The sequence below is a fragment of the Rhodnius prolixus genome, unplaced genomic scaffold, assembly GCF_049639745.1.
Source record: "Rhodnius prolixus isolate KJV_2025 unplaced genomic scaffold, Rpr scaffold_2, whole genome shotgun sequence".
Classification (NCBI taxonomy): Eukaryota; Metazoa; Arthropoda; class Insecta; order Hemiptera; family Reduviidae; genus Rhodnius; species Rhodnius prolixus.
Genome location: NW_027411592.1, coordinates 11,346,613 through 11,363,233, shown reverse-complemented (window position 1 = coordinate 11,363,233; position 16,621 = coordinate 11,346,613). Strand labels below are relative to the sequence as shown.

Genomic DNA, 16,621 nt, shown 5'->3' with positions numbered 1-16,621 from the left:
CGTGAGCTCAGGTGGCGTTCGTTGTAGGTCCATTTGATCTCTCATATGTGTGATTTTAAAAGCAAACATATCAATTAAATTTTAATGTATTCCATAACTTCTGCAAACCTACACTTATTCCCCTACTACTAGGTATGGTGTACTGAATTTTTTTGCAAAGAAAGTTTAAGGGGGAAAAAAAAATATTCCAAGGATGTTTTTTCATCATGACGTTAGCGAATGTCAAAGAGGAGCGTCGCTCAAAAGGATCCCTCCATCTTCTTTCTCTTCTACTTTACGAGAGCGCATTTGGGTCAAAGAGTCTCTCTTGAATCTAGGCAATTTAGTTGCCTTCGCAATTAGGAAACTCTCCATCACTACCTGTTTCTTAGATGAGCCTATCCTTTCATATGGTTAATATGTTCATGACATGTAGTGTACTGGATTTCAAAAGAAAATTGAACATAAATCAAATGATTTATTTTCAAAAAAAAACCAAAATATTTCCACACAACAATTAATAAAAATACTTATTAAAAATTAATTTGCATGTGTTACATATCACAGAGTACAATAAAATACATTACATTCAGACTCTTTAACAACCATTTACAATTTTAAAATAAACCAAGTACTTACAATGTCACAGAAAAATAAAACCAAATCAACTATCAAGAGAATTTCAGATAACAATTATAACAGAAAAATATGGACTGAGATTTTTGAAATATGTATGTAGCATATCAATTTTAATGTAGAATAAAATATTATTAGAGACATGAAATAATTTATTTTGAATTAATCAAAGTAGCATGAAATTTATACCTTTTCTAGCAGAACCAAATAAAAAATGAATTACTAATTTCTAAGCACTAGTTTTTAAAAAAGATGCTCTTTAATATATTAAATTCATCACATTTCATAGAAACCACTAAATGGAATTTTTAATGTCATACATTCGTATAAATATGCATATTTCACTTTTTTGAAATGATTTAAAATACTTGGCCAATTAAGCATCATCATCACATCATACACAGTAATTTTATTTTTTGGTAAATTTTATATTAAAAAAAATATACTTTTTTTTTTAAATTAAATGCCTGTGGAAGATAAAAATGGAAGGAGAGTTGTAACAGAGTCGCATCACAGTTAACAAGAAGAATAGGTGATAATTACTATATAAAAAAACAAGTTACTTTATGCTGTCAAGAGAATAGCAATAGGCAAATTAACAATAATCATAGTTATATAATTATGCTCATAAAGTGACTACTATTGTCATCTGGGAAGTCGTTTATCACATTTCCAATATGTAATTTTATTTTATTTTATTTTAGCCATAATTTGTGCTTCTTATAATAATACGCTCAATAAAAATGATTGTTCCAAAAAGTATGCACATTATTATTGTATTTACCTATTCTATTTAAAGATGTTCATATTCAGGCAATTCTTCTTCTTTATATTTATACATAATATTATTTTTTATATACAAATAGGATAAGTGAAATTCAATAAAAAAGAATTCAACTAATTATTTTTTTCTTAAACAAATAAAACAAAGGAGAAAACAATCTAGGAATATTCTGGAGATTCCAGCCAAATTGTACGGATATCACAATTTTCGTTTTCACAAATTAATGATAAAATTCTTTTATTTAGTTTTTTTTTTTTTTTTGGCCAGTCAGTGGTAACATCAGTGGCATTCTCAACGCTTGAAGAAGATCAAAAAGGCTTCTCTTTGCTCATTAGAGGAATGATGAGGTCGTCCATATTTGGTACAACCAATATTTTCTATAACGAATAAAAAAAATAATAAACTGGTGTAAACATACATGGAATTACTGCAATTTTTTAAACTTTGAATTATTTCTTAATTTTATTTTATTTTTTGTTTTGCCTAGGGTTCTCCAGGGGGCCCCAGAAAGAGAAGGAAACCTTCCAGTTTTTATTTCTAGGAAACGAAAAATTAATGGACTACCAAAAACGTTCTACGAAATTAGCGCTTCTAGTAACCTAATTTCTTCAAAGTCAGAATTTAAGCAACTTATTCAATCCACAGTAATGATATATACAAGTTAAAAGAGACACACATTACAGTAAAATGGCAGTTCATTCATTTCGCCCAAGAAATCTTTTTTATGAGACAATTTTTTAAAGGTAATTGTTAGGCCATGAATGGCTAAGTAGTTTAACTAGATGAATTATAGCTCACTTAATTTTTTTTATTTTCATTGACTAGGACAAAGTAAATTCTGAGTACTTTCATTTAATTTAACAAAATTAAATTTCATTTCATTTAAAATAAATAAAAATAATAATAATACCTGAAATTCTCTGTGAAGTTTTTTCTCAATTATTTTAGTTATATAAGTCATGTTTATACCATGTTGTCCAACTTTTGGTTTTGCACTTAAATGCAGTTTAGTGTCAGGTTTAAAACCGTACCTACAAAATAAATGTTGAAATAAAAATGTTTACCCTCATATTCTAAAAATGATATATGTAAATTATTTTTAAAATTTAATAAAACATACCATAGCCTATCTGACGGAGGCGGAGGAAAATTTAACACTACAGTTCCAACTAAACTCTTTACTTCCACATAAAGAGATATTGTTGTGTTTGAGACACCTTCTAATGCTTTTTTTACTAATTTGTTATCTGTTACCTAATGGAGCAAAAAAATGACATTAAGAAAAATAACAAAATTGAAAAACCAAAATCCTATAGCAAATTAAAAATATCTCGGCAGGGCTGTATAGACATAGAATTACTTCCAATTGATGTTGTTTCCCTGGAATGGAAAGGAAAATTCTCAGAAGATGCTTTGATCGCTAAAGAAACAATAACAAGGAGAAACTTTCTATCAAAACAAAGCCCCTCTCACCAAAATTGGAAACTGAAAATGGTAAAATTTAAAATACGAATTGTTGGAACAACCTATTACCAAATTTGCAGTTCCTTCGTCTTCCACCAGTTTCAAAATCTAAAGAAATTTAAATAGATATTTTGCACACCTTGCGGAATAGCATTTCACGAATAGATTCTATTTATTGCAAAAAAACGTTGGACTGAAAAAAAGGAGTGGTGTCTTCCAGGGGCAGGCCAAAATATTTTCACCAAAACCCTTTGGATTCAAAAATACTATAATATATAGTATATAATACTATAATAAGCCTAGAACTGTGTGTACAATAAACATAAAGCCACAGACCTGTTGGAAGTACTTAGATGCCGCAATTTTGTCAACCATTTGTAACACTTTGTTTGATGTATTTGGACGTCCACAGGTGCCTTGTGATGTACTAGACAAACTTTCTTCTTCACAAGAAGATTCTGCACTATCTTCTAAACTACTATCAAATATCGCAGATTTGCTCTTCCTTGTTTTTTGAAAAAAATAAACAAACAAAACTAAATATTTGACATTAATTTGATAAAAATACAAAAATTTAATCGATTACTTACTCTAAATTACCCGAATAAACCGTATCTTTGCTGGCAAGATTTTTCATTTTTATTAAATTAATTTTAGTATCTACAGTCATTTTGAAAGTACCCTGGTATGAAAAGTCTAGCTCTACCCAGATGCCATCTTGGGTCAATTGAGGCAAATTACTATGTTCTATTACTGGTATGGAATCATTGAATTCTAAATTAGATACTATAAGTTCCTCCATAAAAGTAGGTACCTAGAGGTAGATGAAAAAAGTATTAAAGTACTAGAAAAGGTCAACCAACTTTGTTCATTTGTCTAAAATGATATAAATATATATCTCAATTAGAAGTTAACTGCACAGTTTAAGGAGTAAATAATAAAAATTTATTATTATTTGTGCTTTCCACAAATTATTGAATATATTAAAAATAATTTATCCTAATTACTTTCAAAAATAAAAAAATTATTGCCAAGTGATAGACGCTGAAAGCCTAATTTTGGGATGAGAAACGAAAATTTAGACTTGTTTTAATGAAACTAAATATCAATAATAATAATAATAATAATAATAATAAGTAATAAATAATTATTACCTTAATAGCAGATAATTTACGCTGTATTTTATCTTGTATTAGACCAACCCAATAGGGATCGTGCATTGTATCATAAAGAATACGCCCAAGAAATGTGTTTAACCAAACAAGACTATCATCAGCTACTTCTGTGTTATCAAACGTGATGCTATCGTCACCTTCCTACAAAAATTAAATACATTAGAAAATTGTAGCACAACGTAGTATCTAATTTCTATCTAATTTATGAGGTTTCCTGTTCCCCAGACTGAAACTTTAGCACACATATTAAATGTAACTATTCATAAGATACATATATAATACATAAAAAACAATACCTGAAATGTGCACTTCATCTGTCCCAATCGCGACATGAAACTGTAATAATTTTTTTCATTAATTTCACGTAATTCTTCGTCAGCTCTAATCTTTTCTTTAATAATTTTCATCTCATCATCTGCCTCTTCGTCGTCTACAGTAACTCCAAAACCAACAGCAGCCACTAAGCGTCGAAACCTGAAACAAAGCAAATTACTACTGCAATATTTGTGGTTTAAATTTTAATTTTAAAAGGTTCGTAAGTAATAAGTGAAAGTTCTACGTTTTTGAGTTATGCTTTTCCTACAGATCAATTTGACAAAACTTATTAATTTTTTTCTGAAATGAGGGGATCTTAAAACTAATATTTCTGCTAAAAATTCAATTTCTGAAAAACAATACGAATGCAAAACTTCTCAGAATAAAAAAAAAAAAATGGAAATACACCTTTTTTGAACTCATATACTTCTTAACCATTCATGCCAATGGCTCCTATGTTTTATGAAGGATAAGCTTTGGAAAGTAAATTTCTTTACTTTTTAGTAAAGACTTTTTCTATCTTGAAAGTTGTATCCTTTCTTTGCAAAAATTTTTAAATTCAATTAGAAAAAAATAAATCTGTAGAATAAAACTTACCACATTTCTTTTTCTCTGTCGGTACGAGCGAATAGGTAAATATTATTTTTATTTATTAAAGAACAAGGGACTTTTACATAATCGCTGGTCATCTCATCCTCGTCTTCTTCATCTTCTTCAACTTCCACAGGTAAGTTACTAACCTTTTCTTCTATATCCTTACCCTCTTTGATCAAACAAATCTCTGGAGTAGCATCTGATTCGGGTGTAAGTGTTGGCGTCTGATTATGAGACCCTTCCTTTAACAAGAGATAAAACATTGCAAAAGATTCATAAAATTATTATAACAATACTGAACAACATTCTACCACATTTAAAAAAAAGTTACCGATTCTTCATCTTTCTTTTCAGGAGGATCTTCTTCAAAAGAACTAGTCCTACTTTCAAATGGTGTAGAAATTTCTGTAAAATATTAAGAATTTAACATTAAACACTTCAAATGACGGGATAATAGGTTGTAGACTAGTGTAATTTTATAATATAAAAATTGTGGAAACTAGTTTAAATATTACTTTACGATAAAAGTTTAATAAATATCGACGCACTACTATTTTTATTAATCAAAACTAGGTATATATTAACTTATTACCATTAAAATCAAGCTCTTACAACATTTATAATCATGAAATACCGGATGTGATAATGAAAAAATGCAGAGAATAATTCCTTTAACCGCCTATAAACCCGTTTCTCACAAGTACACTGTCAAGCATCTAAGAGTGGACCATCAATTCCGATTTTTCATCATTTCGTCATTTACGCAGGGAGCTCTCAGAGAAATCCGTTTATTCGTGGTTGGTGTTATTGGGATTTCTTGGACTCCTGAAGAGAATTAGTAGCCAAAAGCCTTATCTATGGTGTGAGTATATAAGAGTAACTTATACAAATCGCTTTTATACCCTCACTTAGGCAACTCCATTTTAGGATGTGTAGATACGGTATGGCAACGGTTAGTCAGGAAGAGGAGAAAAGAGCACCAAACAAAGTTTTATTGGTTTGATTGGTTGCGAGTTAAACTACTCAGAGAGAGTAGCTTATCCGTCAAGCTTTGCATTATTGGAAACTCTTACTAGATTGCTAATTATGTGACAAGATTGGACTTGTGCCAACCCCTGGAATATGTTGGAAGTACGTGCTAGTGTAAACAAACAAAAATTGTGCAAGAAAAATGAAACTAAAATAAAAAATTAAAAAAGATATTGAAAAATTTAAAGAGCAAATTGAAAAATTAAAATACTTAATTTTCAGTCTGTGAAGGTTGACGTTCCTTAAGGTAGCATTCTTGGACCCATTCTGTTCATACTCTACTCACTTCCAACTTCACCCAGACAATTCTATCTTCACTTATGCAAACGACAAAGTCATCCTCTCTCCACACATTTCAACTCTCTAATAGAATAGTTTCAAAAATAAATAATGAATGAAATCGTAAAAAAGTGTCAGAACATAAACTTCACTTTTGCACGGATTGCATTTCCTTGTACTCTTCGTACCATATACGGACAAACACGGATCACAAATACATGAAGTCAAAAAACGCTACTACTCACTAGCAAGAATCCTTGACAAACAAAGTGAAACCGCTACTGAAACCGATTTTGACTTATGGTCCCTAATTATGAGATTCAACCCCAGAATCTAAAATTCTGTGCCATATTAAAAATGCTCCTTATTACGTCTCTGACAGGACCATTCACTCTGTTCAAAAAATACCTTTTATTCAAGACTTCATTACTACCGTTACAAGAAATCTAACTCCCGTTTTTCGGTTTTTCAACCCTCTCATCGACCAGCCTTAATCTTTGACTCTTCCTGAAATCCCCAAACGACGACTGAGACGCCATTGGCCTCATGAATCACTGATTCATTGGAGAGCCACCAATACCACGAATGGGTGGTAACTCTTCTCAGGTTGTGTTAGTTTCTAGCTTTATTTATTGGAAAAGCCATCATACCTGCAGTTTTAAAAGTCAATGAAGTTTAAAAAAATAAAAATAATTAAATTCTTGATATTTTTAAAAAATATTTATATTAATTTTTAAATTAAATGTAATTTTAATTTTGCAATTAATTTACAATTTGCATTTTTCTTATTTTTTTACTCAATTATTTATCTCTAAAATTTATAAATTCTGTTACTGTTTTCTCCTGATGAAGAAAAACAACGGTTTCCCGTAATAAAAATACATGAAACGTAGAGCAACAATTTTTTTTTTTTTTTTGAATAGCTTTTTCTGATCACTTGCCGAACATCCTTCTTGTAATTTAAGGCTTGGCAAATTATGAACCATACAATTTTACACTATAATAAGCGAACTTAATATATGTAGACTAGTCGACGATTTTTAAGTATCAACCAAAGTAAAAAAAAAACAGTGTGCGCTCATTGTCAATAAGCTTTATCTATCAAAAAAAGTGATTTGAAGAAAGAACTTTGAAATTAACAAATAAAATTACTCCAATCATAATAATTACAACTGTGGTTAATCATTATTTTTATCATGTATTAAGAAGTTTAATATGGTTAAAACAAAACAAAGAAATAACTTTTGAGCATAACATTAAACCCCAGTATTGAAAAGTTAAAAACGGATTTCAAACTGTATCCGACGCGAAAACTCTGTTAGATTTACGCAACAACTAAAACGAATTTCTTGCTAGTAAGTTTTACTTGTTACTTGTCAAAATAAAAATGATAATAAATATCATAATAAGATAAATATGTATCTGCCTAATCAAAGGAGGCTGCCTAAATTCATCCAATGTTTAAAGATCGAATCATCGAACGAAAATCTGGATTATTTTATCTGACTTGACGTCGAAGGAAATATTTGTTAGAAGGTTACATGATTAGTTGAAGTTGGGAATTTGGACTAGAAATCTGACAGTTAAGCTATTCACTTAGGCACTTTAGTCAAGCCTTTACGGGAATCCGTTGGCCTGCTAAGTTAGACTTTGTAGAGTACTTCCATAAATAGTTTTAAATTCTTAATTCACGAAAGAGTTTTAAATTTGGGACAACCAGAATGGGAGATACATTCTTACACTGTAAAATGAAATGATTAAAACTTAGAATTAATTATTGAACTTTAATATTTTAATCGGCTCAGCTTTTAAATCAGACAATACGAAAGAATGTCGAACCCACATTATATTAATAATATAATATATAATCTTTTCACATTAAAAAATTTCCAAAATTTATATTATATATAATGGTGGCTTTGTCCCTAAGTACCCTCATGAGCTTTGCTTCTTACAAAACCACCCAATCTACCCCGTCCAACGCACTCGTAAACGCTCGGATCACTATCTAACACAGTTTCAACAACAATGTTTTGCAAATGGTAGATTGAAATTTATGGATTTTAAACCTAAAAGTACAGATCGTGGCGGGATACGTTTTACCATAAAAATTTCAGTGAAAGTTAGGTAGAAGAAATGGTAATTAATATAAGCACAGGTTGAAACCTAACTGAATTAAAAACCAATGTTTAAACAAAACAATTGCAAAATGAAACTTTTTTGTTAATAAAATATTACATTTTATATAATGTGATAAGCAAATACAAACTGTCGTGACCGTTTGTTTCGTCATTAATTTTTACTACAAAAAATTGATATCATGTTAAAAATACATAAAACACTGCTTTTTTGTGCAACTGACTACAAAGAGAGAATTGTAAGTGCAACACTAAAATAACAGTGATTAATCAGACAGGTCAGTTAACAGCAAAATTACTGTTCTGTTACTTTTTTTCTTTCTTTTTATATTTAATTTATATTTTTGGTAAAACAAGGAAATGTAAGAGAAGAAAATCATACTTGAAATGGGCAGCACGTTTTGTTGTATTTTATTACCTATTGAATTTTGAAAATTGTCAAATTCTCGAAGTCTCATTCCTACTTCATGCATTAAATTAGTTTTCTTGTTTTTAATTAATTTCTTCAACCAATTTTTGAGAATCTTTCTTTTCTTCCTTTTACATATAGACTCTGTATAATATCAAACAATAACGAACGTTTAAAATTATTTAAAAACAAAAAAATTTGTCGGGAAAGTACATGATAGATAAAAATTTATCATGAATGTTTATCACTGTTCGAAATGAAGAAAAGTAGCCAAGCGTTTTCTTCAATATTAATAAAAAGCGACAGCTTTAAAGCAGTTTCGCAATTATAACAATAAAATTGCGTTAATAATAGATCTATATTAAAACATGACAATAACTATACAAGAAATAATAACTTCTCTTTACTAATTCATTATTAATTACTAAAATGAAATAAAATCTCTAGCTGTTTATGTGGTTGAAAACGCTGGAAGCTTTTGCTCTAATTTATTTATATTTGCTAGTTTTTTAAACATATGAATTGTATTAATCATATGAATTGTATTAATCATATGGAAGATGGTCGACGGCATTTTCTACCATCAAAATATGGGATTAAGGTTTAACTCTTTTGGAAGTTACATGTTGAACACTAGCTCTTAATTCAGTATTCTAATTTCTGGATAATGCCTATTTCGATAGATAACCCACAAATAAGATATTTCTTTATCGAGAGACTTAAATTATAAAATATTTCATTCTATTTTTCGGTACAACCAAATGTACTAGTCTTTGCTTCAATAGAGAAATGTATATCTGCAATGAAATGTTACTTTAGAAGGAAACATGACGTTACAGTTCCTCCTAAAATCAATATACTCTACGAAAAAGTACAGAAACTTTTTTTCCCCTAAGAGGAATTGTAACGATCGTATCCAGCTGGCGATCTTTGGATTGTTTTCTTTCTAGAAACCTCGTAGAACTTACTGCAACACATTACTTGTCCGTCATGGACAATTGTCTCAAAGAGGGCAGGTTCAAACTAGGCATCTCCAACTTACATGTCCACCCTCATCAACTATATTTACAAACACATTCACCCCTTATCAATTAGCACTTAGGAAATACTGGTTTATGCAGGGTTTACACGACATGTCTTGGTGTGGTCTAAGCTAATGCTTAAAATATAAGTACATGGAATCCTATATTATTGACGAACTACAATTAAATCTAACCTCAAATGGATTTTTGGAGAAGTCGTGTCTTAAAACTAGAACACCAGTTGAAGCAACTTTGGATTGGCCCTGTAACTTTGGATTGTTCCGAGATGTGAAAATTAACTAATTGGATCGTTTAAAGTTTATATGCGCAGTTCTATTATTTTATATTTATATTATTTTATTAGTTCTATTTATAATCATGTTTTAAATAAATGTTCAAAGTTATTAACTTTAAAGTGGTCTCATGACAGTAAACACGGTGACGTTACCGTTTGCGACGTGAGAAGTTATTTGGTAGTATGCTAATTAGGTGTTATGATGTCAGAAATGGCAATTACTTTAAAATGGAGACAGAAAAATTAATAGAATGCATAGTGACCAAAGTTGAGTGAATAAAGATCAGCTCAGGGGTCCAGGGTGTCAAGAACTACCCTCCTGACGACGCAGCATGAGATGGCGCATCATAATGATGGAAAATTACCTGATTCATTCAATCAATCTTAAATCAGTACATTCAGTGCACTCACCATGGCAATGTTGACATCATCATCGTTAAGCATACCGTACAATATCAAGCACGACCGTACAAATAAAATATTGTGGGGCTAAGAAGCAAAATCAAATGTTCTCTGTGAAACCGTTGCGAAATGCCGCAAATGTATAAATCTAAATTTAGTCCCATTACTTGTTAATTGGCCGCAGAAAAAAAAACTCTAGAAAACAATGAATTCAGGAAATCAATGAAGGTAGAAGAACGTCGATTATGTTTAATACATTAATGTTCTAAATAAACATTTCGCTCTTTTTTTCATAACTGATTCCAAACCAGCAATGGAACACGCCATGTTTTCTAACAACTAATGTACAGCATTATGATTTGCATATACTTGCACTGAAACTAACATAGGTTGGCAACTTGTTAGAACATTCAGCCAAAAGATTTTTATTAAATAAAGCAAATTAAAATAAAAGTTTCAAATATCAATGTAATTACTATTTTACAAATTATCAATTTACGAAGAAATAAAGCAGATTAGTCTGGCCAAATTTCATACTAATTTCCAAAATTAATTAGAGCTGCAATTCCAAAAATGATGTATTACTTAATTGGGCTTACTTAATATTACTTTATTAATATTTTAAAATAATTCTGATGGTAAAAGATGTTGCCTAATCCTTTTTTGTGTTTATTTCAGTTTAAATAATCTGTAAAGGGCAAACGAATTTGTTTTTAAACCTGAAACTTAATATTCTTTAAATGACATTTCAGTACGTGACAAGAATGCTAAAGAAGCGAATTCAAATTAATTCGTTTTTTTCTGTGAAATCAGAGGACGTACTGAAGATTAAATAGTAATTAAATGAAGACGTATATACATTTTTCTCCCGTTAATTTAAACGGTAACAGAATCTAAATTATACTATCAAATTATTGTAACAGAAAATTGGCAATTACAACCCAATTTTTACAGTAATTGTAAAATAAGTCCTGTTTATATTTTAAGAGAGTGTTCCCCAAAGCAGATTTCAATTTATTGAGAATTTATAAAGAATACGAAAATACTTGAATAGAATTACTTTCTCTGATCGTTTTCTTTGGTGAAGATTTAGAATAAGCAACTGATACAAGTGACGGAGTGCCCTCTTCTCTATACCTGGTACCCAAATGTGATTGTGGTTGTAGCACTATACAAATTGGATATTTCTTGCTCCAAATCCTGAAATAATAATTGCAACTTAATACAGAATAATATTCTAAACACAGTTTCAATTTTCAGAAGAAAAAATTGAGTGTTTTAAATTTGTACTAAATAGAAAATTGTGACACTTTCCGCCAAAATGTTCAGCCCAGAAGTTAGGGGCCTAGGGTACTTTTGACTAATTTACCTAATAGGCTTTAAAAATATCAAGATTTGCAAACTTAATAATTACACTTTTCATTTCGATATAACTACCTCAAATTACCAATTTAACAGGTAATTTATATTTTTCAGTGACGTATTTTTCTTAAGTCATGCATTCAAGGCTTAACCATTGGCATTAGATCGTGGGAGTCAACATCTACAAGTTACAAAAAAGATTCAAGGAGCTAAACGTCCAGAATGACAGTCTGAGAGTTCTTATCTACAATTTACAATGGCAATTTCTCACAGAATTAACATTTTCAAAGCCAAAAACCTACTTTCAAAATCATATGCAAACAACACTGGCTACAAGCCATTCATCGCATTGTGAAAAATCATAGGAAAAATTCCTGCAAAGATTCTAAAAAGTGAATATTTATACGTTAACAAATGCAAATTAGATGGCATTATATTGGTAAGCTAATGTGCCTGTCAACAACTTACATAGTTTTAATACATTCATCTACTTTAGGCAATTTTTTTTTTATCAGCCTTTCAATTCTCTTATTTCTTGTTCCCCTCATTATAATGATTCTATTAAATTAGTTTAACCAATTGTATACCGCTTAATGGCTAAACACCCTCAGAAAAATTAATTTATTAGCTTTCTAAATACAGAATGATATCACCAATTTTTCGTAAACACTTCGAACAAACCGTTTTGGATGTATTTTGCCGATAAAAACTGATTTTTTAATTCTTCTAGTCACTAAACATCATACTTCATTCTTTTCAAGTAAGCCAACCAAGCAATTTGCACATTTATGAAATAATCTCTACATTATAATAAGATAATTTGAAAAATTGCTACAGAAATTACAAAAAATACACTCATTGTTTTTAAATTACCTTTGATGAAGGTCAAAAAATCTAAATTGTTGGAAATCATGTAATGTTAGCAATTTTCTAACATTTTTGTTAAACGTAATTCACTTTTATTTGCTTTTATTGTTATATTTTCATGTGTGCTTCTTTTCAGCAATCCTATTTTCTCAATAGACATTTCCATCATTTTTAGTGACTGTTTTTTAACTATTTTTTAACGAAGAATCAGATAAATTGGTATTAAAAAAAAAATCTATTACCTTTTATGAGCAAGCTTTTCCGGAAGGAGTTTCACCACACAATTAGTGATGTCGTATGCTCTCTCTTTATCAAAACGTAACTTGTACTTTTGTTCATTCCAAAAAGCTCTTTTGGGAATTTTTTGTCTTGGTGTAGCTAATCTCAAATTACTCCCTTCAAGTCTGACATAAACAGTTTCTGTTTGCGTTATGTGATATAATTCAGGCTGATATTCATAACAGAACTCATTCATCCAACCCTAGAATAAATAAAAAAAGGAATTATTGGCTATTATATTAGCTGGTTGTAAATTCTAGGTTGCGAATTTATGTAGCTCTTTTATATTATTGCATTAAAAAGTAATCCTTACTTCAAACAGCAGATCTTCAGGATTTGCTTTGGGTAATGAAATCATTTTTTCCGACAAAAACGGAATGTTCTCGAAAGAACAAGGTCCTTGGAGGTATTCTAATTCAAATTTTCCACCGGTAATCCAATTAAAAACACTGTCACTCCAAAATATAATTATCAGACATAGAGAAACCCCCACAAAAAAACCAATCTAAAAAATTAATAATATACATTTTTTAAAACAGAAAGTTGTAAGTCAATTAATATTTTATTAAGAGTTTAAAATTTTACTTACTAAGAACTGTGGTATTCTACAAACATAAGCTATGGCAGCAATGGCTACTACAAATGAAATTGTACAATAAGTTCCGCGTTTAAAAAACATAGTGACTGATGTGTCTCTGTTATTTTGAAGAGGCGATTTCTGTTGTAGAATTTCTTTTTTGTCACTTTCATTAAATGTTTCAACAGCTTCTATACCCAATTCAATTTTACCTCGAGCGTATTTTGCAGCCTACATAAAATTTTATAATAAAATAAACTAAATCTCTTCTGGAAATTAAAAATATAAAACATTAGTTGCACAAACGCTAATGACCGAAGCAGTCGCCTATAGGGGGGAAATAGTTGTACAATGTAGATTAGCCCCCACTTTGATTTTCTTAAGTCTTTCATTGTTTCCGACGTTTAGATAAACAATGCAGGCCTTCTTCATGGGACAAAACACTAAATATATACTAATTAATAAAAAAATCTAGTTCTGTACTCATTGATCACAGTTCACAGAGGTTCGTAACTCAACAACCTGATGGAAGAAAGTAAGGCTGGTGGGAGAAAACACGTTGAGAATTACGGAGGGGTGTTGGGAAAATCTTGGGTTCTCCCCCCATAAAAATTCTCAATAAATGTAAAATTTGGGAAAAGGATAGAGATTACTTCCGTTGCAACCAATTAGCCCAGGAGTTAAAGATAAGGTGACACGGGAGATGGCCACAGTAAAATTATGAAGCAATCAGTTAACATTAATAGCCTCCTTCGTTTATTGCACAAAAAATGTGTAAATATTTCATTTTCCAACCTTGAAAATTGTTTTATTTATTTCGATAGATGGATCTATGTTGTACTAAGAAAAGACTTCTGCTTATTTTGGAGCTTACTTAATTACACCTTTATTTAAAATTCTTTCTCAATGCACCAGGTAATCTATTGCAGTAAAGTTCTCAAATTTCAACTTTTTGGTCTGAAATAAAATTGTAGCTCACAAAGATTTAACTGATTTAAGAAGGGCAGTAAAACGTCAATTACCCATAAGTGCAACTGAAGATATTTTGGGACAACATGAGAGTGCTAATGGAGACAAAAACATCTCTTTATTCTAAATCTAATACACAAACGATGAACTTGCAAGCTTTTAAACAATTATTATAATTGTTTTACCTTCGATTTTTTTGTTAAAAATTTGGCTGCTTTTTGGCGAAAATCTTTGGTATGAACAGGGGGACTGAACTGAATATGTCTCTGGAGAAGAATTCCTCGAGATTCTTTAGAAGGCGTTGTATCAGATACATCTAATTCGGTCACAACTGGAGTGGTAGCTCTATCCGGACTCAAGCTAGTATCACTCACATCTCCTAAGTCTGAATCTGCTGTCAAATCCTTTAAAACTTTCTCTGATAAACTTTTCTCGGGAGATGAACTATCTCTTATAGAACTTGAAGCTTCAGATTTTTCTTCCGAATCGCTGAGACTAGAATTAGTCTTAAGTTTCTTTTTAGTCTGTTTTGCACGATCGCTTTTGATCTCTTCAAGTTTTTCTTCAACAGTTTTTGTAATACGCCCTCTAATTTCAGTGAAAAGCCTCCAAGGTTCACCGCTTGAGCCTTCTTCAAAACTTCCAGATCGCTTGCTAGTTTTTGATAATAAAAGAGTCTCTTTATTTCTTTTTTCAGTCAACGGTGTGGACTGAGGGCTGCTATTATCACTGTGGGCTTCTCCTGTACATTAAAACATGTAAGATCCTAATTAGATAATAATTATTAAATCATAAAGGTATAATTATAGCGAGAGTATATTTTAAAAAAATTAAATACCTATCTTAGGACTTTCATAGAGTTGTTCCACCTCCTCCTCTTCAGCATTATAACGAATTGAAAAAGAAGGGGTTGATGTTGATATTGCCCGGCCTATACGTCACAAGTTTACAATTAAACTAAGTAAAGACCATTTGGTAAAAAGATTAAACAATGTTGAGCAAGAGATAAGAATATTACCCGAAATAAAACTTTAATTTACTGTAATAACTATAAAAAATAAATATGTCAAACTACTTAAAATTAGCTAAAGAAACATTTTGTTAAAGCCTGGAGTTTTACATATTCACTATACTTCTAAAATAACTTAATGCAAGAATTTTCTAACTAAATGTCCCTTCAAGTTAAAATAATGTTACCTTTTAGCAAGCCTAATCTATTAGTAGGCCCCTTTGCCATATTCATGATTATTAAGCGTTTGCACCTTCCACCTTAACATGCACTTAGAAAATCCAATTAAGTCACACTACCCAAAGAATGATTATCTACAATATTAATGTTGGATTGTACACACACATTGCGCTTCAGCAAAAGTCCTGATTTGAAAACATTACGATTGTCCTTTACCTGCTTTTTGGGACTGCATGCTGAGCCAGATGACCACAGTTTCTTCATGTTACATTATACTTCGGCTGTTCAGCTAAACTGCTCGTCATATCAACAACCATTCGAAGATTCTCTGATTAACCTCAAGTAAACAAATCGTATATGAACATCTTGTTTCCTTATCAAGAATTACATATATAATTCAATATTCGTCTTGTGAATAATTTCAGCTTGAAATATGGATGACGCCTTAAGCTATCACATTTAAAAATTACAAATTTGAATAGCAGAAGTGATCATTTTATTTAAAATAATTTTTAAAAATATTCTCCGTTACAGAACATGAAAGTAGCTTCGTAGTTAACTTTCTAAGAAATGAATTAAGTTTTTCCTGCTCGAAATCGAAAGAATTAAAAAATTGTTTCACCTCAAATTGATGATTCGCTGCAAGTTGTTGCACCTGTGACTTGAGTGGTTAAGTAAGTCACATTTTGGCGATGTTTGTGACATACACTTTGCCACAGACGTTGATAACTGTCACCGTTCTAGGTACAGGAGTGTTTGACTGCACTAGAAGTAAACAAACAAAGCGACAATGGGTTGAATACCGTGATCTAATTGAATAATAAAGTGCAATACTCGTTGAAAAGTTAATGAAACTT

At 30.5% G+C, this 16,621-nt stretch overlaps 1 protein-coding gene across 4 annotated transcripts; it reads right to left on the bottom strand.

The window, feature by feature from the left end:
- Nucleotides 1–442: 442 nt before the first annotated feature.
- Nucleotides 443–16,525, bottom strand: LOC141450433 (testis-expressed protein 2). 4 transcript variants are annotated; one of them, XM_074120880.1, is made up of 18 exons: nucleotides 16,387–16,525; nucleotides 15,981–16,101; nucleotides 15,414–15,506; nucleotides 14,761–15,317; nucleotides 13,619–13,837; nucleotides 13,343–13,534; nucleotides 12,993–13,231; nucleotides 11,582–11,721; nucleotides 8,812–8,946; nucleotides 5,279–5,352; nucleotides 4,951–5,189; nucleotides 4,335–4,512; nucleotides 4,018–4,179; nucleotides 3,454–3,677; nucleotides 3,200–3,368; nucleotides 2,520–2,653; nucleotides 2,310–2,430; nucleotides 443–1,776 (listed from the first exon to the last, which is right to left on the bottom strand). In XM_074120880.1, exons 2-18 carry the CDS (start codon nucleotides 15,997–15,999, stop codon nucleotides 1,708–1,710), a joined length of 2,964 nt encoding a protein of 987 aa, XP_073976981.1. In that variant the 5' UTR covers nucleotides 16,000–16,101; nucleotides 16,387–16,525; the 3' UTR covers nucleotides 443–1,707. The 4 variants fall into 4 exon arrangements, with proteins under 4 accessions (XP_073976981.1, XP_073976979.1, XP_073976980.1 ...); XM_074120878.1 differs by lacking the exon at nucleotides 16,387–16,525 and adding an exon at nucleotides 15,773–15,898 and having other exon boundaries at nucleotides 15,981–16,278; XM_074120879.1 differs by lacking the exon at nucleotides 16,387–16,525 and having other exon boundaries at nucleotides 15,981–16,275.
- Nucleotides 16,526–16,621: the final 96 nt, after the last annotated feature.